The following is a 25,354-nucleotide window of genomic DNA, read 5'->3' as shown; positions in this document are numbered from 1 at the left end:
CCAAATGTCCATTAATTGATAAATGGGCAAACAACATGTTGTACATCCATATCATGGAATATTATTCAGCCATAAAAAGGAATGGAGTACTGCTACCTGCTACAATGTGGATGGACCTTGAAAACATTACGCTAAGTGAAAGAAACCAGACACAGAAGGCTCCATATTATATGATTCCATTTAAACAAAATGTCCAGAATAGGTAAATCTACAGAGACAGAAAGCAGATTAATGGTTTCCAAGGACTGGTGGGAGATGAAAATGAGGAGTGGCTGCTAATGGGTATGGGGTTTATTTAAGGGATAAGGAGAACATTCTGGAATTATATAGTGATGATGGTTGAACAATCTTATGAATATATTAAAAAACACCAAATTGTACACTTCAAAAAGGTGACTTTTAGAGTATGTGAATTTTATTTCAATTAAAAGAAATCCAGGATCCCATCATACAAAATGGTTATCTCTCCCATATTATAGGAATTGAGAACAACACACCTTTTCTTGTCACAATTATATTTAATGAGGATAGTAGCTGTTATTTACAGAAGATATACATACATACAATTCCTACACATTAAATGTAGCATAATTGTGAAAACAGGAAAAAATGTACTCCAAAATTACATACTAAATAAAATAAATAAAAAGTAATTATTTGGCACAATATCTATCATGTAGCAAATAAATAACTCTATACCATTGATTGAATGAACTATTTACAATCTATCTGAAAGTGCAAAACAATTGCTGAAAATTAAGATATCGGTGATAAATTTAAGTCCAGAAAATATGTGGGTTTTTTTAATCAGTAACAATAATTAGCCAATAGTAAAGGATTTTTAATGCCCAGGAAAATAATTTTGAAAAATGTTTTCTGAATATTGTGCTCTTTTGAAGTGTCATTTTTTTTTTTAAATCTTAACGCTAGCAATTTTAAGAACCTTGGAGTTTTCTCAGTGGAATTCTTATATATGTACTCCTGATTTGTAAGTTTAAAAAAGTTACATTGTAAACATAAATATTATTCTATATGTCATTCAGAAATTACAGACCAGTCCTCCCTAAACTACATAAGCTGCCAGAATGTTTTATAGAAATGTGGTCAGGTACAATTCCTTCAGAGGTAAGACTATGAAGATGGAAGAATATAGCCTCTAATTTGGAGTTACATGGATTCCTCAACACCTTCCAAAACCCCATGCTCAAATCAAAATGTTGAGTTAGAAATTATGAAACGATACCACCAATGATGCAGCCAAATACCATTTGTAGCACATCTCATCCTGTAAACACTCCTAGATAAAAATATCAGGAGCTTGATACTTCTCTTGACAATGATATTTCTACCGTACTCTTCATGTTAGTCTTATTTTATGTTTCAGCAAAGAAGATGGCACAAATGGAAATAAAATACAGTGACTACAAACAGGGGATTCCTAAGCTAGTGTGTGCAAGCTGTATGCAAGTCAAAGAATTTCTTCTTTTGTCACGACGCTGGTAAGCTGAATGCAGCACTGAGATGTCTCAGGATGGGTTTTTGCTTGTTTCATAGAATTCTCTAGTGACAATACAGTCAGTACTAGCATAAATGGCATTTTTGAAAGATTGTGGACTGGAGGCAAACCGTTGTTCTGAGCACTTTAAATGTTTATGGTCGACGAGGCTCTAATCTGTGTGACATCTGTGATAAAGTTCTCTGGTTGTCAATCACATTTAATTGTCGTACATAACTCCGGACATCCTGATGGTTTTTATTAGCCTGAGCTGCATCAGGATCTGAAAGAGAAAAGAGCAGGATTAGCATTGCATAATATATGCATATAAGATACAGCTTTATTTACTCCAACTTTTACATTTATCATGAATTCCTGGGTTCCATCAAGACCTTTCAACACGCTATATTCATTGAAATGTTTCTACTTGGATGTTCCATCTCTTTCCTCCCACCTTATTTTTCCCTGGAATCACATATTTTGATCATTTTCCTTTGCATTACATATTGTTAAAAAAAAAAAAAAGGCACCAAATAAAAGTGAAAGCATCGCCTGACAGCCCTGGTTATACATTAAAATTGTTTGCCCTTGCCATCCCACCTGTGTCTCACACTCTGATCTCTGCTCCCTTTGATCCAGATAAGGACTAATAGCAAAAAGACATAGGTTTTTTTTTTTTTTTTTGCAGTACACGGGCCTCTCACTGTTGTGGCCTCTCCCGTTGCGGAGCACAGGCTCCGGACGCGCAGGCTCAGCGGCCATGGCTCACGGGCCCAGGCGCTCCGCGGCATGTGGGATCTTCCCGGACCGGGGCACGAGCCCGCGTCCCCTGCATCGGCAGGCGGGCTCTCAACCACTGCGCCACCAGGGAAGCCCCCAAAAGACATAGTTTTCATTAGCTCCTAACAAAAGCACTTAACACCTGGGCTGAACTGAAGCAAGCGAGACTAGTAGGTCCGACTCCCCTCATTACTTGCATACAGTATACAGCATTATTGCATAGATTGTGTGTTCTTAGAGACTGTCCATACTCAGAAGAACAAAGAAAAATCAACTCGGGCTGAAGGCATGACTTCTGCCAGACCTTCAATTCTCTGATGCTATTTGTTCTGAAATCCCAATTACCATTCTTTTCTCATCCACTCCCCAAAGCACTCGAGCAGCAGAGCTATTTGAAGTTAACCAATTTCCCTAAAACTAGGCTGAAAGAAGAATCAAATGCTCAGATCCCTACACAGGAAACAGACATGAATGAGGAAGGCCATTTGACAGTGGTGAACTGGAAACACAGTTCCCTTCAGAAGTGACTACTCAGCTCTTGCATGCTGATGCCATGTGGGAATCTGCATCCTGAGCTGCCGGATCTTCCTATTTTTCTAGAGAAATGAGAAATCTGGATTTCTTCCCTGGGAATTCTTCCATTTTTGAATGGTGACATTATTTCACAATAAAAGGGAAAAAAAAAAGCTCCGTTTAGATCCAACACCTTGGCCATGGTCCATGGGCGGCCTCTGCCCTGTGGATCCCTGGTGTGGGACCCTGGGAGTGGCCAAGCCAGCCTGGACTCTCGACCAGTGTTCTTTCCGCCATAGCATACTGCCTTCTGCAGTCCATCTGTTTTCTTTAGATCCACACACCACTCCCAAAGACAATTAGAATGCCATCTGCATGAGGGGCGAGGGGGAGTGCTGCAGGTCTGAACACAGAAAAGCAGAGAAAAGATACAAAGGCCCCCACTTGCTCTAAGAAGAAACTCATCAGTATAATTATCACATATAAATAATACCACAGTGTTTAATTTCCTCGCTTGTCACTGGCAGTGTACTCTACATTTACAATATACTGTAATTACATTGTACATATTCCCACAATGTTTATGAATCTATTCTTATAGCTTTATAGATTTTTGACTTCAGAGCTAAGCAGCTGTTGTTTACCAGCAGTTACTGATAACTTCAACAAATGCAGTGGAGATTTATATATATAAAATTTCCCCCCATGTCTCTAGGAGATATAGGAGAATGTAGGATTTACTTCCAAAGAAGTTTATAGAACAAAATATATTCTATCTTGGTTCTTCTCTGGTTCTTGGACCTCATGGAGAACCTTCTCAAGGCTTTGAACCCTCTTAGGCAGACAGCATTTGCGTTTAATTTCAGGAATTTCCTAGAACCCCCTGAAGGGCTGTGGATTCTAGGTTATAAACCTTTGTTATGTAGACTGGCATCACTTATATATTCTCATACTCACTTGTATAACTGCCTTATGATCGTGTCTTTATACATATAGTAAATCACTAGATGAAGAGATATGAGAGACTTTAATTCTGGCAGAATCCACATAAGATTGGTTGATGAGGTGCAAGCCTGCACCTTTTGGAAGGAAGAGGAGGCATAATCATTTGAATCAATTTTTTAAAGATCTTGCTCCCCAAGTCAAGACTATTTTTCCTAGATTCCCCTCCCCCGGCCATTAAAAAATGAATGTTTAGCAGTTCTGGTATCCTGTGTTAGCAGACCCTCGCTTTGGGCCAGTCCTGTGCTAGGAAGAGCAAAGATAGCTCTGATGAATAAAACAAGAAGCTTTTGGTCTCTGAGCACTAGGTTTATTGGAGGGGATGGTACTGGTAGCCTCGAAGTCATGTCCATGTCAAATTATCATGTTAAGTTAATGCGCCCAATGACTTCAATGACACATACAATGAAGTTATTAGCACAAAACTTTACAGGGGCTACCTTCTCACTCCCAGACCAGCTGGAGGGAGCCAAAGCTCCAGCCCCTACCCAAAGTCCCAGTCCAGAGGAGACAGCAGCACTGGCCTGGCAGGGTGATCTGCTGCGATGATGCAACTTAACTCCCAACAGTTTAAACTTGCTATTTATTATTAGTGACGGTTTTATATTAAAGCATTGTATTATACCAGTTTTTGTACAGATTTAAGAAAAGCTCCTTAATTCACCTAGAAATACTAGAAATAGAATATGAATTCCTGCTATGGGACCTTTTACAAATGTGCTTATAGACATTAATGCCTTCTCGCAACACCCCAAGAGACAATAAATATTATCTTTCCCAGTTTATAAACAACAGAATGAGTCATCATGAGTTGATGTGAGTTTCTCAACATGAAGCAGTGAGTCATAAAGAGAGTTGGTTAGAGTCAGGATTTGTTGGCAATCATGCCTTAGTTGTCTATCCATTCTGGAAAGAGCAGATGAATTCTCTAAGTTCATTCATAAAATAATATTTTTATGGTTATTTTAAATGCAAGGCCCCAATCCCATGGGATTCATGGTCCAAAGTGTCTCTGACACCATCAAATATTGTCCAGACTTCTAGAATGTCTGAGTAGCCTCACTGAAAAGGACTTAGCCACCAAGATCCATATTGCAGCAGCATGAACTTACTGAAGGGTTGGCTCCTGCAGTATCTCACCGTTCTGGCAGTATTTGCAATCATGCGCTAAAAAGAATAAAAAGAAAAACTGAAATGCAGGTAAACTTAGTGTAGAATCCAAAAAAGAAAACAAACCATTATTTTTTTCAGCAATACCTGGGACCACGAGAAACAGCAGGTTCTGAGATGTGGATTATCTGGAGGCAACTGGTTGACGTATAACCTGTTTAATCACTTGAAAGAGGCACCCACCCCCGCATGCCCCCCTCCCACACATACAAGGTATTTGTCAGGTGAGGAATACTAGTGGCATAACTCTTGTCTAATTGCTTCTTCCTCAAGACGTAAAAAGCAGGCTGCTGTTCCTGAGAATGGACCTTACTCCTCAGGACTAGTTTTTACCATCCTTTCTTGAGGTCACTGTGAATTTGCAAGATAATTTGTAACTATTCTAGATCTGGAGAATGGTTAGCTTGTCAAGTTCTTCACAGTAAACAGGACTCAATAATGAGGTGTTTGATGATATTGACGGAACAATCGTAGATATTCTATTGCCACATTTTTCCTATACACTATACATTATTAACCTTTCTCATCTTCCAGCAAAAGTGTGTGTTTTAATGTTCACCTTAATGTGATTCCCTCCCTCCTTCCTTCTTCATCCTTCCTGATTATAACACGAACACATGCCTTTTTTTTTTTTTTTTTTTGCGGTACGCGGGCCTCTCACTGTTGTGGCCTCTCCCGTTGCGGAGCACAGGCTCCCGACGCGCAGGCTCAGAGGCCATGGCTCACGGGCCCAGCCGCTCCGCGGTATGTGGGATCTTCCCGGACCCGGGCACGAACCCGTGTCTCCTGCATCGGCAGGCGGATTCTCAACCACTGTGCCACCAGGGAAGCCCCACATGCCTATTTTAGAATATCATTTCAGACAGTAACTTCAGTTATATTTTGGTACATTTCCTTCTAATACTTTAAAAAATACATAAGCATGTTTTTCAAAAAATGGAAGTCATAACATGCATATGTTTGTTTTGATCTGAATCTTATCATATGGCATTATGACTCTTTTCCATGCCATTTGCATTTTAAAATCCTTTTAAAATAAGAGGTATTCAGTCATGTGGATGGATCATAATTTATTTAACCTTTGTTAATTTTGTCATTAAGCGATCTCAATTTCTAAGTTTCGGTTGCCATAAAAACTTATAAGGAAACCTTTTGAACTGCACTCAACTTAGTTAAAAACAAAAAAAAGAAGGAAAGAAATGAAGGACAAGAAACATAAGGAAAAATATCAGTGAGACTGAAGCACTGTTTCTGAGCCACCATGTACATTTCTTGCTCATGGTATTTTAAGGGTAACTGTGTAATGTCTCAGGACACGGGGACCCTCAGTCTCTGTGTAACATCTCAGTACACTTTTGCTCTCAAGGCGGTCCCACAGAGATGGTGGGATGGTGGATTAATTCTAACACTAGCAGAAAATCGGTAAGGCTCCAGCCAGGAAAAGAGACTTTCTAATCTCTGAGTGGCTATTTAATTCCAGTCCTTGCTTTTTTCTCTCCTGGAACCTTGGCTTGCCAAAATATAGAAAATGCCTCTGAGAAAACTGATGTAGTGTTAAAAAAAAAATTCAACTTATTTGGCAGGGAAATTTTTTTCATAGAAGAGTTGGAACTTTACAAATATATACAGGTGAACATTCATAATACCTCACTAAATACTACTGCTCTGAGGCCTCTGGCATGCATGAAGTGACATCTGTCTGCACTGGGTAATTTCTCATACACAAAGAGGCACTTGGAAAAGTTAGAACTTCACTTTCATAAAGGTTCCTGCAAACCAGCACGTCCGTTGATCAGCATGAGAAATATATTACAAATACCTCCAAGAAAGTGTAACATACAATGTATAATTAGCCTCTGATATATGGAGCCCTGAAATAAACAGTAACTACGATAATTTTCCTGCTAATTTACTTTAAGTTGTTTTTTCACTTCTCCAAAGGCTTTGCATCTGAAGGGCACAAGTATATTCCATGTAGAATTATTGTAATTCTTCAGATATTGAATGGAGTGTAATTACTGAAAACCCCGGGAAATGCTGCCAGTATGCCCTTCCAAAGAATAATAAAACAATTAGCAGGGGTCAGAAACCTCTTCCTATACCATTTTGTAGGGAGTAATTGTTCTGCTTTTTACTTTTGAAAAGCTAAAACATTTCATTCTGACTTTGGTTTTGGACTGCTCTTTACAGCTATACGCCGAGGCTTCATAATTTTTAGCTCATTATGTAGTTTAAAACGTGAGAACAATTGTTTAAATCAGTAATTTCCAGCTCTGGAGTTCATTCTACCTTTCTAAATCTTTGATTAATTTTAACAATGGTTTTAATTTTGACGTATCCCTTTTAATTGTACTCAAAGATAACTTCAGTTTAACTTTGCAGTCCAAATCTGGCTTTGCAGTGAGGCCCATTCTTTCCCTTTGAGGTGGCTGCACAATAATGTAATATGTAAACCCTTAGTAACAGCACCCGGACTCCACTAGCACTGCTGGTCAATGCAGTTACAGAATGCTTTCACAAGGCCAAAGAAGGGTTAACTTGATATTTCTAACCCCACCCTCTTTTGCACCCACTGACACATGCAATATTTAATATGCTGCTAACAGCTACAAGGTGCTTTCCTGGGGCTGCAGAAGGAGACTTCAGAAGGCCCCTTCTTCATTTATCTCCAGGGACCTAAGGCCATCAAAGCCTGCCTACAAATAATGGCTCCCCACTGTTTAAAGGCATCAGCAACGAGGAGTTCATCGCCTCCAAGGACAGCCCCTTGCAGTTTTAGACATGTATGACTACTGGACATTTCTTTATCATTTTGAGTCCAAGTCCCTTTTCTTTTTTCACATCGTTATTGGAGTATAATTGCTTTACAATGGTGTGTTAGTTTCTGCTGTACAACAAAGTGAATCAGCTATATGTATGCCTGTATCCCCATATCGCCTCCCTCCCACCCTCCCTATCCCCCTTTGCTTTTCACCCCACTAATCCTACCTCTGAGCTCCGGAGCCACAACACATGTGTTTAGTTCCGCTTTAACGGGACAGTTCTTCAAATACTTGAAGACAGCTATCACAGACATCTCTTCACCCCCAAGTCTTTTCTGGTTCAGCCTAAATTTTCCCACTTTCTTCAACAGTTTCTCATAAGTTTCAGGTATCTTGTGGATAGTGTCTAGCGTGGTGCCCTACCCTAAGCAAATCACAGAGTGCAGAAGAAACACGATTTTCCTTCCTTGATCTAGATGATGCTACACATCGAAGTCCACGATTTAAAAAAAGCCACATTGCTGACATCTGAACTTATAGTGAATTAAACATCTCAGCCCTCTTCACTGAGCTTCCTTCTCTATAAATGTGCACATGGTTTCTCGGACCAAAGTGGAGGATTTTGCATTTATCGCCACTAAAAGCCATTCAGTTAGTCTTTCTAGTCTTCCGCAGGCTTAAGCCTCACGTGTCATTTCTGACAGCAGATGACTGTTTATTCATTGCTGTTCCCAGTGAAGTTGGCAGAAACTAAGGTTAAAAGACATAGGCTTTATTATCCAACTGCCACAGCAGGGACAAAGCCAAAAGTTATACCCTAGGCTACATGGCGCTGCCAGAACACGTTGGCCTGCAGGCAACTTTCCTACCATGCCAGGCCAGTGGGAAAATACCTGATCACTCCAAAGCAGAGCTTCTCATCTTTTTTTTTTTTTTTTTTTTCCCATCCCAGCAAACCTGAGGTTAGGGCACACACTCCTATTAGTAACTGGCTTGTTCAAAGTGATTTGTAATTCAGGGGCAAGGTGAGGGGAACGTGTTCCTTTAGAAGGCACCTGAATCAGTGCAGGTAGGCAGTGTGAGCCCCTCTTCACACCTGACCTGACTCTGATACAGCCCCACCCTGTGCTGGGAAGCCCCACCTTAGGGTCTGCTCGTCAGCCTGCCCTGGAGGATGCTAGCCAAGAAGGTGGTCCACAGTCAGAATGCCAGGCTTCCCCTTGGGAATCCATATTCCAAATTTCCCACAGCCACCACTTTCCTTGGGACTAATTCAAAGTACAGGTTTTCAGAGCTTATTTGCAAGAATTAATATGTTCATACAGTTTTTCATCTACAGGGCTGAGAGGTGGACCCGACTGAAAGCTGATGAATCTCCCTCTGGACGTGAACTCACACGGGGAAGCTCAGAAAGGAAAAATAAGGTAGCAAGAGGAGGCTTCTGAAACTACCCTCAGGTATTTATTTCTTCTTCTTCTTCTTCTTTTTTCTTCAGTGTTTATGTATTTATTTGGAAGTAATTTCAAACTTCCAGAAAATTTGCAAGAGGAGTCCAAAGAACTCGCATACAACCTGGTGAATGATTCTTAACAAGAACAACCATTTTAAGGGCACTTCCCAGGCGTTGGGCCTGTCCTATTCGGCAGCTCACCGGGACAGCTGACCAATGTGAGAGTCTGATCTGGATGAAGGCGTAGACAGCGCATGCCCAATGACACTGTGTCAGGTATTCATTTCTTTATCAAGCTGAAAACAGAGCGACTCAGAAGCAGATGTGCTACCTGGGGCCTGAGTTGCAGAGTGACCAGCACAAAGATGCTGTCCAGAGACGGAGTGGCCAGCTGTATGCACTTGAGCCCGGCCCAGGAGAGAGGCCTTGAGGCTGTGGTCCCAAACACAACTCTCCCTCAAGCTCGGATGCAAGTAATTCCTTCTCCTTGAATCCAATGAGGGGTCAGAGGGGGCTCTTCTCAGATGGGGTCCTTGGGGCTCAGGCCCCCCCATTTAGCTTCTGTGGCACCCTCCTCTCAGGGGCAGGCTGGCCACCTTACACCTTCACTCTTATCCAGATGGTCAATGACCCACCAGACCTCCCCAGCCGTCTCTGGCTTTTCTGGCTAGGTCTGTACAGACTCTTGTGCCCCGTCTAAGCTCTCCTGTCCCTGAAGAGGAGTGGACTTTTATTTTATTTTATTTTATTTTTGCGGTACGCAGGCCTGTCACTGTTGTGGCCTCTCCTGTTGCGGAGCACAGGCTCCAGACACGCAGGCTCAGCGGCCATGGCTCACGGGACTAGTCGCTCCGCGGCATGTGGGATCTTCCCGGACCGGGGCACGAACCCGTGTCCCCTGCATCGGCAGGCGGACTCCTAACCACTGTGCCACCAGGGAAGCCTGAGGAGTGGACTTTTATGTCTGTTTTTCAAGTTCAGGCCAGCAGGCTCTCTAGGCAACACCACTGTGCACTGTTCCTCTCCCAACCACCTATGTACAGCCAGCTGCCAGAGCAGCCTGCCTCTTCTTAGGCCACGTGCTCTCTCTCTGCTCCAAGTCCCTTGAGAAGGTGCTCCCACATGTCAGGCGTCTTCTAAACGCCTGCCCTCAGAGGTTTTTGTCTTTCCTTCCTAGTTCTTCTTTTTTTTTTTTTTTTTTTTTTTGCGGTATGCGGGCCTCTCACTGTTGTGGCCTCTCCCGTCGCGGAGCACAGGCTCCGGACGCGCAGGCTCAGCGGCCATGGCTCACGGGCTTAGTTGCTCCGCGGCATGTGGGATCCTCCCGGACCAGGGCACGAACCCGTGTCTCCTGCATCGGCAGGCGGACTCTCAACCACTGCGCCACCAGGGAAGCCCTCCCTCCTTGTTCTTAATGTTTGTAAATTGCTTTTTCTTTTCTTCTTTCTTCCCCTACTCATTGGATTCTGCCCCTGTCCATATGCCTATCAAACCTAGGATCTCAGTCAACTACTCCTTGCTTATCATGTATAAAACCACATTCACACCATTCTGGTTATTTCACTCAGACCCTCATATATTTGGGACAAGAATTTTTTCCCACATGTGTATCTAGAAATATATCTGTCTCTCACCTGCAAAGACTGTGCCTATGACAGCAACCAAGTGGAATTAAATGCAAGGTGAGGACCAGAGATAAAAGATAAAATGGCCCAGGAGCTGAGCCAGTCTTCACCGTATGTATCCCTGAGGAAGAACCCTGGCCCCTGTCCTGTCCTATGGATCTTTTTTTTTTTTTTTTTTTTTTTTGTGGTACGCGGGCCTCTCACTGTCGTGGCCTCTCCCGTTGCAGAGCACAGGCTCCGGACGCGCAGGCCCAGCGGCCATGGCTCACGGGCCTAGCCGCTCCGCGGCATGTGGGATCTTCCCGGACCAGGGCACGAACCCGTGGCCCCTGCATTGGCAGGCGGATTCTCAACCACTGCACCACCAGGGAAGCCCCTATGGATCTTTAATATCCAAGAGGTGAGTGACATACAGATACAAGCATGTAACAGGCATGATGCTCATGGTATATTGTACATACGATGGCCATGGGGACATGGCAGCTCAGGTGTCTGTGCAGGCGCTCGCAGAATATTGTGCATGTCAGCACGCAGGGAAGGACACTGAAGGACTGACACAGTTAGCACCACAGGGAGGAGGGTGGACAGAATAGTGTCCAGTGAGGAACAGAACGCTAAGGGAGCCATTTTGCATAAGGTATCGGTAACATAAAATGCTTGGGACATTCTGCTTAATCAGATTTTCTAATAAAATAGAAAATGCTTTTGGATTAAATCTTTGTTACATAAATTCCTTTATAAATGCTTTAGCGTACTGTCCTATCTCACTAAGTCCAACACCGGACTATAACTGGGTTATGCTTTTACTCAACAAATACTTAAGTATTTCTTGCATACTTATGATATGCCAGACAGCTTTTTGTGTGCTAGAGAAACCAAATGGATAAGATACTTGGTCTAGGACATTTACATTCTAGTGGAGAAGACAGGCAATGAAGAGGCAATAAAGATCATCTTAGAATGTGAAACCAGCTGTCAAAGCAAGGTTGTCTGTTGAAATCCAGCTGTCTGGCAAGGTGTGGATGGTAGAAGAATATTTGAAGGATGGTCAGGGAAGACCACTTGGAGGAGGGACACATGAGCTGAGACCTGAATGATGTGAAAGTGTCAGACTGGTGAAGACTGAAGGAAGACAATTTTGGGCAAAGGTAACAGCTAGTGCAAAGGCCCTGAGGCAGAAAGGAAAAGAAAGAAGGTTGGTCTCACCAACTTGGACTGAATACAGCGTAGATGAAGTGTGAGATGAGGCCGTATGGGTACTCAGGGTAACAAGTCTGGATTTGATTATATTATATTTAACATGGTTTTATTTTCCTCTGATACAGGAAGTTACCTCTCTGCATTTTTACATTTTTTAAAAAAATTGAAGTATAGTTGATTTACAATGTTGCGTTTGTTTCAGGTGTACAGCAAAGTGATTTGGTTATGCATATATATATGTAAATATCTATATTCTTTTTTCAACTACAGTTTATTACAAGATATTGAATATAATTCCCTGTGCTATGCAGTAAATCTTTGTTGTTTATCTTTTTTATATACAGTAGTGTGCATCTGTTAATCCCAGACTCCCAATTTATCCCTCCCCCAACCCTGCTTCCCCATTGGTAACCATGTTTGTTTTCTATGTCTGTGAGTCTGTTTCTGTTTTGTAAATAAGTTCATTTGTATCATTTTTTTATATCCCATATATAAGTGATATATGATATTTGTCTGGCTTCACTTAGTATGATAATCTCTAGGTCCATCCATGTTGCTGCAAATGGCATTAATTTATTCTTTTTTATGACTGAGTAATATTCTATTTATATAGATATATATATATAATATTTTATGTATCTATATATACCACATCTGCTTTATCCATTTATCTGTCAGTGGACATTTAGGTTGCCTCCATGTTTTTGCTATTGTAAATAGTGCTGCTATGAACACCGGGGTGCGTGTATCTCTTCTAATCAGAGTGTTCATCTTTTCTGGATATATGCCCAGAAGTGGGATTGCTGGAATATATGGTAGCGCTATTTTTAGTTTTATAAGGAACCTCCATACTGTTCTCCATAGTGGTTGTACAAATTTACATTCCCACCAACAGTAGAAGGGTTCCCTCTTCTCCACACCCTCTCCAGCATTTATTTGTAGACTTTTTGATGATGGCCATTCTGACCAGTGTGAGGTGGTACCTCATTGTAGTTTTGATTTGCATTTCTCTAATAATTAGTGATGTTGAGCATCTTTTCATGTGCTTGTTAGCCATCTGTATGTCTTTCTTGGAGAAACATCTATTTAGGTCTTCTGCCCATGTTTTGATCAGGTGGTTTTTTGGTTATTCAGTTGTATGAGTGGTTTGTATATTTTGGAAATTAAGCCCTTGTCGTTTGCATCATTTACAAGTATTTTCTCCCATTCCATAAGTTGTCTTTTCATTTTGTTTATGGTTTCCTTTGCTGGGCAAAATGTTATAAGTTTGATTATGTCCCATTTGTTTATTTTTGCTTTTTCTATTGCCTGGGGAGACTGACCTAAGAAAATATTGCTGCGATTTATGTCAGAGAATGTTTTGCCTATGTTCTCTTCTAGGAATTTTATGGTGTCATGCCTTATATTTAAGTCTTTTAGCCATTTTGAATTTACTTTTCTGTATGGTGTGAGGGAGTCTTCTAACTTCATTGATTTCTATGTGGTTGCCCCGCTTTCCTAACACAACTTGCTGTTGAGACTGTCTTTTCTCTATTTTGAAGTCTCTTTTATGACTGTTTTGCACTAGTTTTGAACTAGTTTATACCCTTTATTGATTTTTAATACTTCATGTGTTTGTTTTATTTTCTTAACTGCATATAATCTCCTAAAAGCCAAGGACTACTTTTTGGATTTCCTTATATTTCCTAGCAAAATTCTTTGCCTAGACACTCTACACATATTTAATTGCTTTGAAAAAACATACCCTTTGGAAAATCTGCATTTAGCCCAGTTCATGTATTCTATATAAAGAAGTAAACTTTCAAAGTCCTTTGGTAGCTTTCTATTGTGTTGGAAAGTTCTGAGAATTGGGTGGATTTGAACACTTAAAGATTTTTATTTGGAGATTCTTTTTTCCATAGCTTGATATAAGTCCAGTGCTCTCACTGTGAATCTTGTACTAATGTTATTGATGATAGAAGACAAATTGTTGCTAATAATGTAACGGCATGATTAGTGATACAGAAATATAAGGGCTCAAAACATTTCTCTTCCTTTATGAATTAGCTTCTATTACTGTTTCCAGAAGTATAGAAGTTTGCCTTAGGCTTCTCTTTCCAAATAAAATGACTATCTTAAAATAATATTCATAAATAAACCCACCTAAATATGGGTGTGTCTGAAATAGAACCAATCTCCTAATACAGCAGCAACTGTGGCTATCAGCATGCTTCATGCAGCCTGGGGTAGTGGCAGCCGGCCAGCATATTATCCTCTGATCCATTGCTAGTCTACTTCCTAAATGTTATAAATATTCATGTATGCCATAGAAAGCTACAAAGGGCTTTATTCAAACATTTTTTTGAATATTCCTTTATGTTCCCCCCAAAGGAAAGAATGTCTGCTTTTTTTTTTTTTTTTTTTTTGGCATAAGGATCATAGAGTGAATTCGCTTTTGTTCATACTCATAAATCCTGAAAACCAATATGCAACAAATTCTCTAATCCTCATTTCATACCTCAAGGGTGAAGAGGTTCAAAATAAAAATACTTAGGGTTGGCATGGTAGTTCACTGTGACTGTGCAATGTTGCCACCAAGAAAAGACATTTGTGTTCCCGACTACCCTGGTGACTTCTGCCCCTGGCAGGGGCTCCCTCAGAGGATACAGCCTATCAGCCCCACAAAGGCTGCCAGCTCTGCTTACCACCTTGGTGAGCATGATGAATGACTGGGAAGCTGCAGGGACACGAACCTGAAAAGGGAGACAGACACATCCTTCCCCAGGAATGCAGTAATAACACCAGCCACTAGTGGGAGTTGTAAGTGGTGGTGGTATGGGGGCAGGGGTGGGCTAGTTTATGGGGAGAAAAGGTTGGAAAGTTGGCAACAAGTGCCAGGTGGTCTAAGCCCGGTTTAAAGAACATAATCAAATCTTTTTGAAATTCCAGTTCATTTTGCAGTAATACCTAACTCATGGAAGGGTAACTGTAAAATCCAACTTTCTCATGGTTTGATTTATCAAATGAAGTAAAATTGATCACTGCTGGAGCAGAGAACTAACAGTATTCTTTCAGTATCCTGTCTCTCCTTTTCTTTCATAGTGATAGAACCCCCTAATTTTGAGTGGGGCACATAGATACCCAAAATAAGGACTACATATTCTAACTTTCTTTTCATGGGACTAAGTTTATTCTGGCCAATAAAATGTGAGCCAAGGGGTGAGTGTGATTCCAGGTCACATCCTTACATGGAAGAAGCAGGTCTTCACATTTTTCCTTTTCCCTTCCCTGTAGCTGAAATGGGAGTGGTGGTGGTCCACCATCTTGGACCATGTGGATGGTGAAATGGCAAGACAGGAGAAGGCTGGAACCCTGACTGCTTCCTGGAGCAGAGCTTCCATACTTGGACAGTAAGTGAGAAAGGTAGACTTATCTTGCTTAAGCCATGGCTAACTTAGGTTGCCATTGTTGCAGCTGAACTGCTGTCTTAGCTCTACAGTTGCTTTCAATCGAAAGTGGACTTTCTCAGAGCAGGATGTGAAGGACCTCTCTCCTCACTGACAGGTAGGTCAGAATCCGCTGCTGTGGGCACGAAGTACAGAAACAGGGAAGGGGAACTCCCTTAACATCCACTAAATACGATCTCGACTCTTCCTTCCCAGGTTATGGATGAGACACACCAAGATCTAAAAACCCAGATAAAACAGCTTTCATCCTCCTTGACAGATATTTTTGCTGTTCTTGTTCTGTTTAGTTAGCTTTAGCAATCAAAAGTTCTAAAGCTCAGTCAACTCTTTAGGAAACTCTGACTTCTGTGCCTCTGTGCACGTGTATATTTTACAGTCAGATGGTTGGCTTAGCCACCCCTTGGTCTGTATTTCTGCCTAAGTGATCTGGAAGGTTCTTTACCTGTTTGCTAAATCTTTCGTTTCTGGACAAGTTTTCTTTTGAGAAATCAGGGAAATATATGTTTAATTCTCCATGCTAATGAGTGAGCAAAGAATGTTTTTACTTTGATCATAGAATGATTAAACCAACACAGTAATAGAGATGTTCCTACCCTACCCTTGGTGTGCGGGGTAGAGGAGAAGACTGCTGAGAAATATTTGCCCCCTAGTACAGGGTGTCTTTGAGGAGTGTGGACTCATGTGCTATTTCCTAAGAAACTTAAGACACTGGACATAGTGCTCAGCACTTGCTGCAGTTCTTTACCAGGCTGGGCTTTGTAATATGCTCATCCCCAAAGTTGAATGGTATGATCCTTACAGGATGACTGTGGGATGTTTCGAATTCTGGAGTCACACATAGTAGCTGGATTTCGGGAAACAATTAGAATAGTTTTCTGATAAGAATGTTTACAACGTGCCGCTGTATGGCTTACAGGAAGCCTTAAATACTCTGGACCCACCAATAATCCCCAGGGGTAGATGGTGTGACCACAATCCCCATTTTCTGTTGGGGAAATTGACCCACGGAGAACTTAAGGGACAAGCTACAAAGTGATGAAGCTGAGAACTGAGCCTTGTGTCTCCTGAACTCCGAGCTTTTCCTGTAGCGCCACGTCCATCACCGCAAAGCGAACCCCGGGCACATTCTCACCCACACAGAGATAACACCCTACCACCCCATCCATGCGGTCTGCAGCCAAAGGATTTAGAAGAAAATGGACCATTCCGTGAACATGTACTATATCACTAAAGAAAGGCTTTGGCAAGACCTGCCTTATTGCTTCACAGAAGATGGGAGGCTAGAAAATAGTGACTATGTGCCAGTTCTCCACAACTGTTACTTAAAAAAATTTGGTTTTGGTTTTGAAGATTTTCAAGTTCCCACTCTGAACTTGGGTGAACTTTACTGGAATAAGCAATACACACTCAGATGACTATTGTATAATAAAGATTCTCTGTAGAGTTGCCTTTTACCTACATGCACTAAAGTCAGCCTCAGCAGATAAACATTGCAAAGGCATCCTGGGGCAGTCTAGCTCCACAAACCTTACAACAAAACAACAACATGGAAGTCACTCTGGAACATTCGTGCATTTTAGCAACAGGCAGCTAAGGACGAAGCACACAGCATAAAAGCTAGCCGCTGCTGTGAGCCGCAGCACAAATACTATTCAATTTCACAAAAGAGAACTGACAGACTAAAAGAGGTAGCCAATTTGAACTGAATATTTCACAGCTCCTTTATGTGTAACTAGCTTTTCAACATGGCAGCATATATGGAAATTATTTCCTTTATTAGTACAAATGCAAATTTTATTTTTAAAAAACATCATGGTTAAGGTTATACCATACGTACCATTTTTTCAAAGTTTACTAGATTGTCAATGAATGTCTTGTTTCCCTCATGAGTAAATGTCATATCTGCAAAGAAATAAAAGTCACATTTGAATCACTAACAGAAATATGTCATACTAAGAAACCAGAATAGCACCATTAGATTATGTTGGAGGATTTGCCTGACACTGCAGTTGCAAAAAGCCGATAAACACCTAACATAAAAGGAACGATTAAGTTTCCAAAGCACTCTCCCTGAGCTTAGTAAAATTTCCAAACGAACCCTCTGTTGCACTATCAAGTCTTTCAAACCACACACAGATCCCTGCCCCTCCAGTAATCTTTCCAACCCTTTCAGAAATGTCAGGGCTGAGAGGCGATGATGAGGAAGGTGGAAAGATGGCCTCCTTCTTCCCAAGGAGGTCAATCTGATTAGGCTCCTGTTCATTTTCTTCTCCACACACTCACCACTGACTTGGCCTGTGCATTTCCTTGGAATTACCTTTAATGAGCAAAGGCATGAAGGGGATGAGAGGAGGGTCCAGCTTGGCTACCGTCAGCCTGTAGGCCCTGTGGTTTCTTGAGGGATCCTTTAGAGAAACAGAGAGATCCTGGTTAATGACTAGGGACACGTGCACCACCCCGTGCACCACCCCCTCTACCTCCCAACACATCCAGCCTTGTCATCTCCCAGTCAGGGAGTTTTGAATCGAGTGTAGCTACGAAAGAAAGGTGGCTTTAGTTAAACAAGTTGACAACTTTTCCTGTATCACATGAAAACAATTTACTTTTTGTTTCCTTTTTTCGTTGAAAGGGAGATATGCCTCTAGGGATCCAGGGGAGAGATTCCCTTTGAGAGCCTGTATGAAATGTAAAACAACCCCCCAGCTGCGAGATTCCCCTCCTCCTGAAGCACAGCCTCCTTCCTGGGAGCCCAGCTCACCCTCCTACCTGCCTTGCATAGCCAGTCCCGACTTGCCTTCTCTGAAACCCTCCATCACTCCTGCCAAGTCCCACTCACTCCTTTTCTGTCCGTCAACACCTCCCGGCCAATGGGGAAAAATAATTTTGGCAAGCCGAGGAAAATGCAGCTTCCAATCCCTAGCCAACCTGTGCTAGATGGAAAGGATCCCATTACACTTTCCTTTCTTAGTTACACAAATTGACCTTATGTGGGACATAAGTCCTCTTTAAGTTAGTACCTGAGGGCGCCATTCATTAGTCGGACCTGCTTGTTTTAGCAGCACTAAAATGGGATCATAAACTTCTTAAAGTCATACAAGGACAGATAAAATTTCCGAAATGAGAACTTCAATTCAGCTAATCAGAAATTGGATTAATGCAGACAGTGAACAGAATAAAGGAGCCACTGTCACTTACCATTAAACTTTCAAACTCCGCATAGAACTTCTTGAACTTGCTTGGCAGTTTCTGTTAATGAAATGAAAATGCCACACTCATGTCAGATTCAATATCTAGATATGTATCATGTGTCACCATTTCTAGGGGAAATTTATTACTTTTGGCTCTTAATCAAACATCTCTAAGACAGGCCAGACTGTAATCTGTCTTGTCATTTGAGGATAATCTTAGAGAACTCGTCTTTTAAAAGTCTTAACCTAGTTGAACCAAAACTAACTGTGGATGCTTCGGTCTTAACTGCTTTTATAATGTTTTCTGAAATGGGTTATTCATAAAGAGGGCTGCATTCCCAGACTACAAGTGGTTTGGCATTAACCCTCCACTGTTTTCAACTCTCGCATTCCCACAAGTAGGAATTTAGACCAGAGAATATTAGGATTAACAGTTTTAGAAACTACCTAGGTTCAACCCTCCTCCTTTACAACGTAAGCTACAAGAGAACAGGGATTTTTATCAGTTTTGTTTCTTGCTATATCCTGAGGGCCTAAAAGAGTGTCAGGTACATAGTAAGTGCTCAATACATATTTACTTGACTAGGTTAAACCTGTGTGTTATAGATGGAAGAAATTAAACCTCATAGCTTAAATGACATGCCAAAATCACACAGCTGATGATGATCAGAGCCTCTGTAATTCCCATCTCCTGCCTCCTTTTCTTTCTTTCTTTTTTTTTTTTTTTGCGGTACGCGGGCCTCTCACTGTTGTGGCCTCTCCCGTTGCGGAGCACAGGCTCCGGACGCGCAGGCTCAGCGGCCATGGCTCATGGGCCCAGCCGCTCCGCGGCATGTGGGATCTTCCCGGACCAGGGCACGAACCCGTGTCCCCTGCATCGGCAGGCGGACTCTCAACCACTGCGCCACCAGGGAAGCCCTTGCCTCCTTTTCTATTGCCTCTATCATATGCGCTATGCTTTCCTACACAAGCATTTCTCCCACAGGATTTCTCTGCCTTGCTATAATACAAAAATAGATAGTTCTATCAATTTAGTAATTTCTCAGGGTTCTATTTTGGCATATGATTCAATGCCACACATTTACACCATAGGTCAATGATGATGAATCTTTCAATCTATTGGTTCTCACTTTGCTTAGGTCCTGTGCTTATAGTAAAGCTGAACTGTTCTCTTCTAACGGGGTCACACCAAGACATAGCAGCGTGATGTTCCCCCATCCCAAGACCGTGGAAGTGCTGACCAAGTCCTGGCCCTTGAATGCCCCGCTCTGCTCTGCTTCACGCAGTGAAGTCTACCATCAACAACTGACTCACCCCATCAGGCCTCTGCGATCCACCCAAAAGCTCCTCTCTCTTCTTTTTCTCTCTTCTCCGAATGGGTTTGTCATATTCCCATTGAAACACTGTAAACCATCTTATTTTGTTTCTAGGAACTGGTCTCCTTATAATCGCTAAACTCATCGTCTTAGTGCCTCTTTTCAGGTTGGGTTTCAGGGAAACCTGATATCCTTGTTTAGCTGGAAAAGTTCAAAGGGATGAAGCCTGGCATGGGCCTCAAGGGATCCAAGGATCTCAGGCTCCACGGAGTGTCCAAATCACCATGCTAGGCGATAGCTTTCCGTGAACGCAGACAATTTATAAAATTAGGAGCGAACGACATTTTTGGTTAGATCTAGAACTCTAGTCCTCTTTCTGTGCTTAGCTGACTTTTGGGTCAAAAGCCGGAGTGCATATGGTCATAAAACATGTGGAGCTTGGGCTTCCCTGGTGGCGCAGTGGTTGAGAATCCGCCTGCCGATGCAGGGGACACGGGTTCGTGCCCCGGTCTGGGAAGATCCCACATGCCGCAGAGCTGCTGGGCCCGTGAGCCATGGCCTCTGAGCCTGTGCGCCCGGAGCCTGTGCTCCGCAACGGGAGAGGCCACAACAGTGCGAGGCCCGCGTACCACAAAAAAAAACAAACAAAAAACCATGTGGGGCTTAATACTATTACCTATCCACATCCCACGCTTTCGGAGCAGGGGTTCTCAACTGCGGGCAGTTTTGTACCCACACCCAGGGATATTTGGTGATGTCTACAGACCCTTCCTGTTGTCACAACTGGAAAGGTGGATGGAGGGAGAGGCACTACTGGTATACAGTAGATTGAGGCCAGGGGTGCTGCTAAGCCTCCTACATGGCGCAGGACAACCCCCCCCCCCCAACCCCCGTACAACAAAGAATGATCCTTCCTGAAGTGTCAACACCACTGAGGCCGAGAGACTCGGCTCTGGGTTCTTACTCCCACTGGCTTTATCTCAGATGGGTCTTTCCCCTCTATGCTGGACCATCCCCTTTGCCCCGTGGCTTCACTCTATTTTCTGTTTTGTTCATTGACTCTCTCACACATGTTTTCTAGTTCCCAGAGGGCAGGCCCTGTTTCTCACCTTACTCCTGTTGCTATCCTACCACTCACTGTTTTCGAGTGGGAAGCACATGGGAGGGTCTTGGCAAAGTCCAGGCAGACAAACCCAAATCAAAGACGCTTAAGAATGAAAGCTCTTCCTACAGAATGATCCAATTACATTTCACCTTAAGAGATAAAGGCTTATAAATGATGAAAGGTGACTCTCCTCTTTTCAGCAAAATGCAAGGATGGAAACACAAGCTCACAGGCTGATGTGCTCCTTCCTCTCCCTGTGGAATGAAGGACTGGCCAATAAACTATCTCCCTTTGCTGCCTGTCCCCCTAAGCAGCCTCCTATTTCTCTCTTTAGACCAGGAAAGGGGATTCTGAGAGTGTTCCCCCCATGCTACAGACTTAATGTCTAGCTGCTGTTACGTGCACCTATACCTGGCCTTCCCGGACCCCATGAGGCTTTATACCTTCTTTGATTTTCCCAGCCAAATCATCAGGACTCCGTGAGAGAGGTAAAAGCTGGAAACAAGTTGGGGAAAGCAGACTCTCTGAGAGCGAACCCTAGATCTCCAAAGATTCCACGAGCTGTGGGCTACAAGAAGGGGAGGCTTGCACCCTGGCTTCATTGCTTAGATTTATTGGCAGCACTAACTTTTACTAGCTGGAAGATGACTCAGCCAAATGGCATGCAGGCCTTACCAATTCCCTCATTCCTATATTCAGGGGATGAGCTGCTGAGTGCAGCATCTGCTGGGAATTTTCAGAGAAACCCAAGACAGAAGGACCTGTGAGGACCTGTCCTATAAACAGTGGAAACATTGAGGAGGAACAGAGAGAGAAAAGTTTCAAGAGGGAAGTAGGGAAGAAAATGTTTCAAGGAAAACATTTAGAGGTGCAAACAGCTGCCTTTGGTGCCTTTTTACAGCATCATTGCAAATTAAGATCTGTGTTACCTACTCCTTGCTCTCTTTTTGTGTCCCACTTACACATACTTTTTTATTTTTAGAAAGAGTCTATTTTCGTGTGTATGTTCTATTAGAGATTAATATTTCTTTGACTACATACCACATGTAAGGGGTCAGGCATATTTTGAGTACTTAGCTAATGAAACAAGAAGCTGTTCTCTAGCACAAATAACCAACTATCGACAAACCATTAATTGTATTTGCTACAGAAATTCACAACACACCTGCATAACTTTTGCACCAAACCGAATTCTACCCAACTGTTACTCCTCCATACACAGAGAGGTCTGCTAGGTAGTTAGGAGATACTTGGCTCTCAGCTGGGCCAAACAGTTGGCCTTCTGGTTAATTCTCCCAGGAGCAAAATAACTACTGGGATAAAAATGGATCTTCTGTCCTCTCTTAATTACAGATAAGGCTTATTTAAAAAGCAAGAAGCAGACATTTCAGAGAACAATAGGATCTATGAGCAAGATGAAGTCATCCAAGCAATGCTATACCTAGGAACTAGACTTATTATTATTTACATTGTATAGTTCAGGAAGCTGAGACACCCCCCCCTTCATCCCCTCCCCCCTCTAAAGAAGGACAATGCCTTTTAAAATTCACACTCTGAGGCAAAAGGAGACAGGTCACCCCCCTCAAAGTGTCCCACCTTTCCCACTGTTATACAAGCATGAGTGATATTTCTATAAAAAAAGGCTCACTGGTGAGCCTGTGTTTTGACTCTTAAGGCAAATTCGCAGCTGGATCTCAGCTGAAGCTTACCTCCCATGTTAGTGCCAAGCGGCTCACAGCAACATTGCTTAGTCCCATGACGATGGCAAAAAAGGAATTCAGATTCTTGTACTCCTTACAGCTGAAACACAAGAGGCACATACTGGAGTAAAATGCCACTTTTGAGTGAGATAAAAAAAAGTTAGAGTTCTATTTTCTGATGGTCATTAATATTCGGCAGGACTCCTTTATGAGAGCAGGCAATGACAGATTTAATGCTCTGTGTAAGTTCCACTTGGGTGACCGTGCTCTGCTGTTTGATTTCTCACTGTAATTTTAAAAAGGTGATGGTTTGGGCCATCTAGGTTCAGGTTTTGAGGAGGAAGTTCAAGACATCTACCCTAGGGATTGCTATTGTAATCCCAAAGCTTGCTAAAAGCCTTGTTGGACCTGGAGGGAAACATCTCATGGGCTAGGAGGAGAGAAAGCAAAATGTCCTTGGAGACTTCCAGACTTTCAGGCTGAAGCTGGACATCTCAGGCTCTGGCAGCATGAGAGGGAACTAAGGAAAATCACACTGCTGCAGCCGCCAGGGCTTCTACCTGCCGTGCAAATGCTTCTAATTTGTTGAAAAATGTCAACTTACAAATCATGATCCCTATATAGCTAATAACCTAAACAACTGACCAAAAAATGACCGTACGTTGTCTGTTTTACCAATGTCGATGAAGCTGATCATTTTGAATCTGTATTTATGCCATTATTAGCTTTTATGAATATATATTTGGGAAGAAGAATATTGTGGAACAAGACCAAAGGTTCTTATTAGAATGCAATATTTAGCCCAGGTACTTGGTTTAACTTAAAAAAAGAAAAAAAAAAAAAAAAAAAAAAGGAATCTTCGACTTCTTTTTACCAGCTCCTTGCAAAGGGAAAGAAGAATTCATTTTTCAAGGAGCGCAAATCCTTTACCACACATCAGTATGGTTATCTAAGTTGACTACATCATAATTAAATCTTCTTTGGATTAGCATTTTCGCAAAAGGCTAATTAAATTGTTGCATTTGCTGCCTGGGTACTCCTTGCAGAGTGATTCATAAATGGTCTGTGTGGAAATGGGAAAACAGATTTAGAGAAGATATGGTGTGTCTCATGCACCACTGAGGAAGCAAGCGGGGCCTTCGATGGGCTGGTGCGGTGGCTCTCAGGTCAGGGGCTGAGAGCAACTTCAGAGTCCCTGGACTAAAGGCAGCAAGGCTGGTCATGGACGTTTGCCTTTGTCCTGTCTGTGCTATCATGAAAGTACACGCAGGACTGCAGGGCTGCCTTTCTGCTCACTGCTCTGGTTACCAACTAACTTTATCACCTTAGGTAAGTCACGAAATTTCTCTCTGCCTCAGTCTCCTCACCTGTAAAAGGCGAGGATAACATTTGGACCCCCAACTTCACAAAGTTCTGGGTGGGTCAAAGAGCTTCAATAGAATATATTGAAGTTCTCTAAAAATATCACATAAAACATGCCAACTGCCACTAGGTTTAAGATCTCATTTGTGTAGATCTTGGTTTCTGAGTCTACAATCTTCTCCAGCTGGGTTGTGTGAAGAGTTCTACTGTGTAGGACAGCGCAGCTTAAATAGCGGTTAAATGACATAAACCAATTTATTCCGAAGGCCAAATCCACCCATAATCGGAAGGGAGATAAGAAAGGCAAAAACGTTAAAAAAAATTCCTGAGTTTCTCCTATGTTGCCCTGTAAAATAGCAGGATTAGGCCCCCAAAGGTTTTCTGGTTTCCACTTCTGTGTTGCAGACCTCCTCTCTCCTCCCTTGTTGCACTCAGCACTGCCAGGCTAAGGTGAGGAGAGAATGTGCTCCTGCTAGCAGGGAAGCACATGCTGTCACAGTTTCCAGTCATCTCCTTCCAAGTAAATGGAGGCATTTGTCCCCTGCGATAAGCCTATTCAGGCTGCGGGGGAAAGTGGCTACACTCTGAACCAGAAATTCATAAGCAGCATTTTACCAAATCTTTCTTTCAAAAGGCAGTTTTTCCAAATTAAGAGATACCAGCATTTGAATCCAAGAGATCTGGGTATCCCGTTGAACTCCCAAATTGTGGCAAAATAATTCAAGGCATTTGGCAAGCTGATATGTGTAAAACGTCAAGCAGCGTTTGCTTCTTTGTTTAGCTCTGGAAATCAGACTCTGTATGGGATCTAAACTACTTGGCTCAAGAAAACTGCCCAGCTGGGGTCACTTGTGCTCCCCACCTTCCAGTGCTAGAGCTCCCTGGGTTGAGAAAGGAAAGAAGTCTCTCAGCCACAGCCGCATTTAGCATTTTATTTTTAGCATTGTGGTGATACCAAAAACAGGGAAGTAAACAGGAAACAGGAGGCTGTCAGGCATATCTAAATAGCAGGAGAAGATTAAATTCATTTCAGGGAGAAATCTAACTGGCCTCTGCAGTAAATAAATTGTCTCCCATGAAGTAATGTTAAATAGAATATTTATAAGATGCTTGCTTTTTCTGATGTTTATGGAGATGATTTTCATGGACCAGGTTAGCTCGCCTTTATGCATTTTATGGATTTTATCCCGGCTGAGTTGGATGCACGGTTGTACGTGCATGTCCCCACTGCCCTCTACTG

General features: G+C 42.3%; 1 protein-coding gene across 5 annotated transcripts in view; it reads right to left on the bottom strand.

Moving 5' to 3' along the window:
* Positions 1 to 393: 393 nt before the first annotated feature.
* Positions 394 to 25,354, bottom strand: part of RAPGEF4 (Rap guanine nucleotide exchange factor 4) — a 318,384-nt gene continuing 293,423 nt past the window's right edge. For all 5 annotated transcript variants that reach the window (XM_067026319.1, XM_059055418.2, XM_067026317.1 and 2 more), the window contains 6 exons: positions 22,762 to 22,852; positions 18,639 to 18,689; positions 17,761 to 17,848; positions 17,281 to 17,345; positions 4,903 to 4,957; positions 394 to 1,778 (listed from right to left, as the gene is read on the bottom strand). In XM_067026319.1, the coding sequence (XP_066882420.1) occupies positions 1,651 to 1,778; positions 4,903 to 4,957; positions 17,281 to 17,345; positions 17,761 to 17,848; positions 18,639 to 18,689; positions 22,762 to 22,852 (478 nt within the window). In that variant the 3' untranslated portion in view covers positions 394 to 1,650. The remainder of the gene's footprint in view (positions 1,779 to 4,902; positions 4,958 to 17,280; positions 17,346 to 17,760; positions 17,849 to 18,638; positions 18,690 to 22,761; positions 22,853 to 25,354) is intronic.

This window comes from Kogia breviceps, chromosome 2 (genome assembly GCF_026419965.1).
Source record: "Kogia breviceps isolate mKogBre1 chromosome 2, mKogBre1 haplotype 1, whole genome shotgun sequence".
NCBI lineage: Eukaryota > Metazoa > Chordata > Mammalia > Artiodactyla > Physeteridae > Kogia > Kogia breviceps.
The sequence above is the reverse complement of the archived record's forward strand: the minus strand, read 5'-3'. Positions and strand labels throughout refer to the sequence as shown.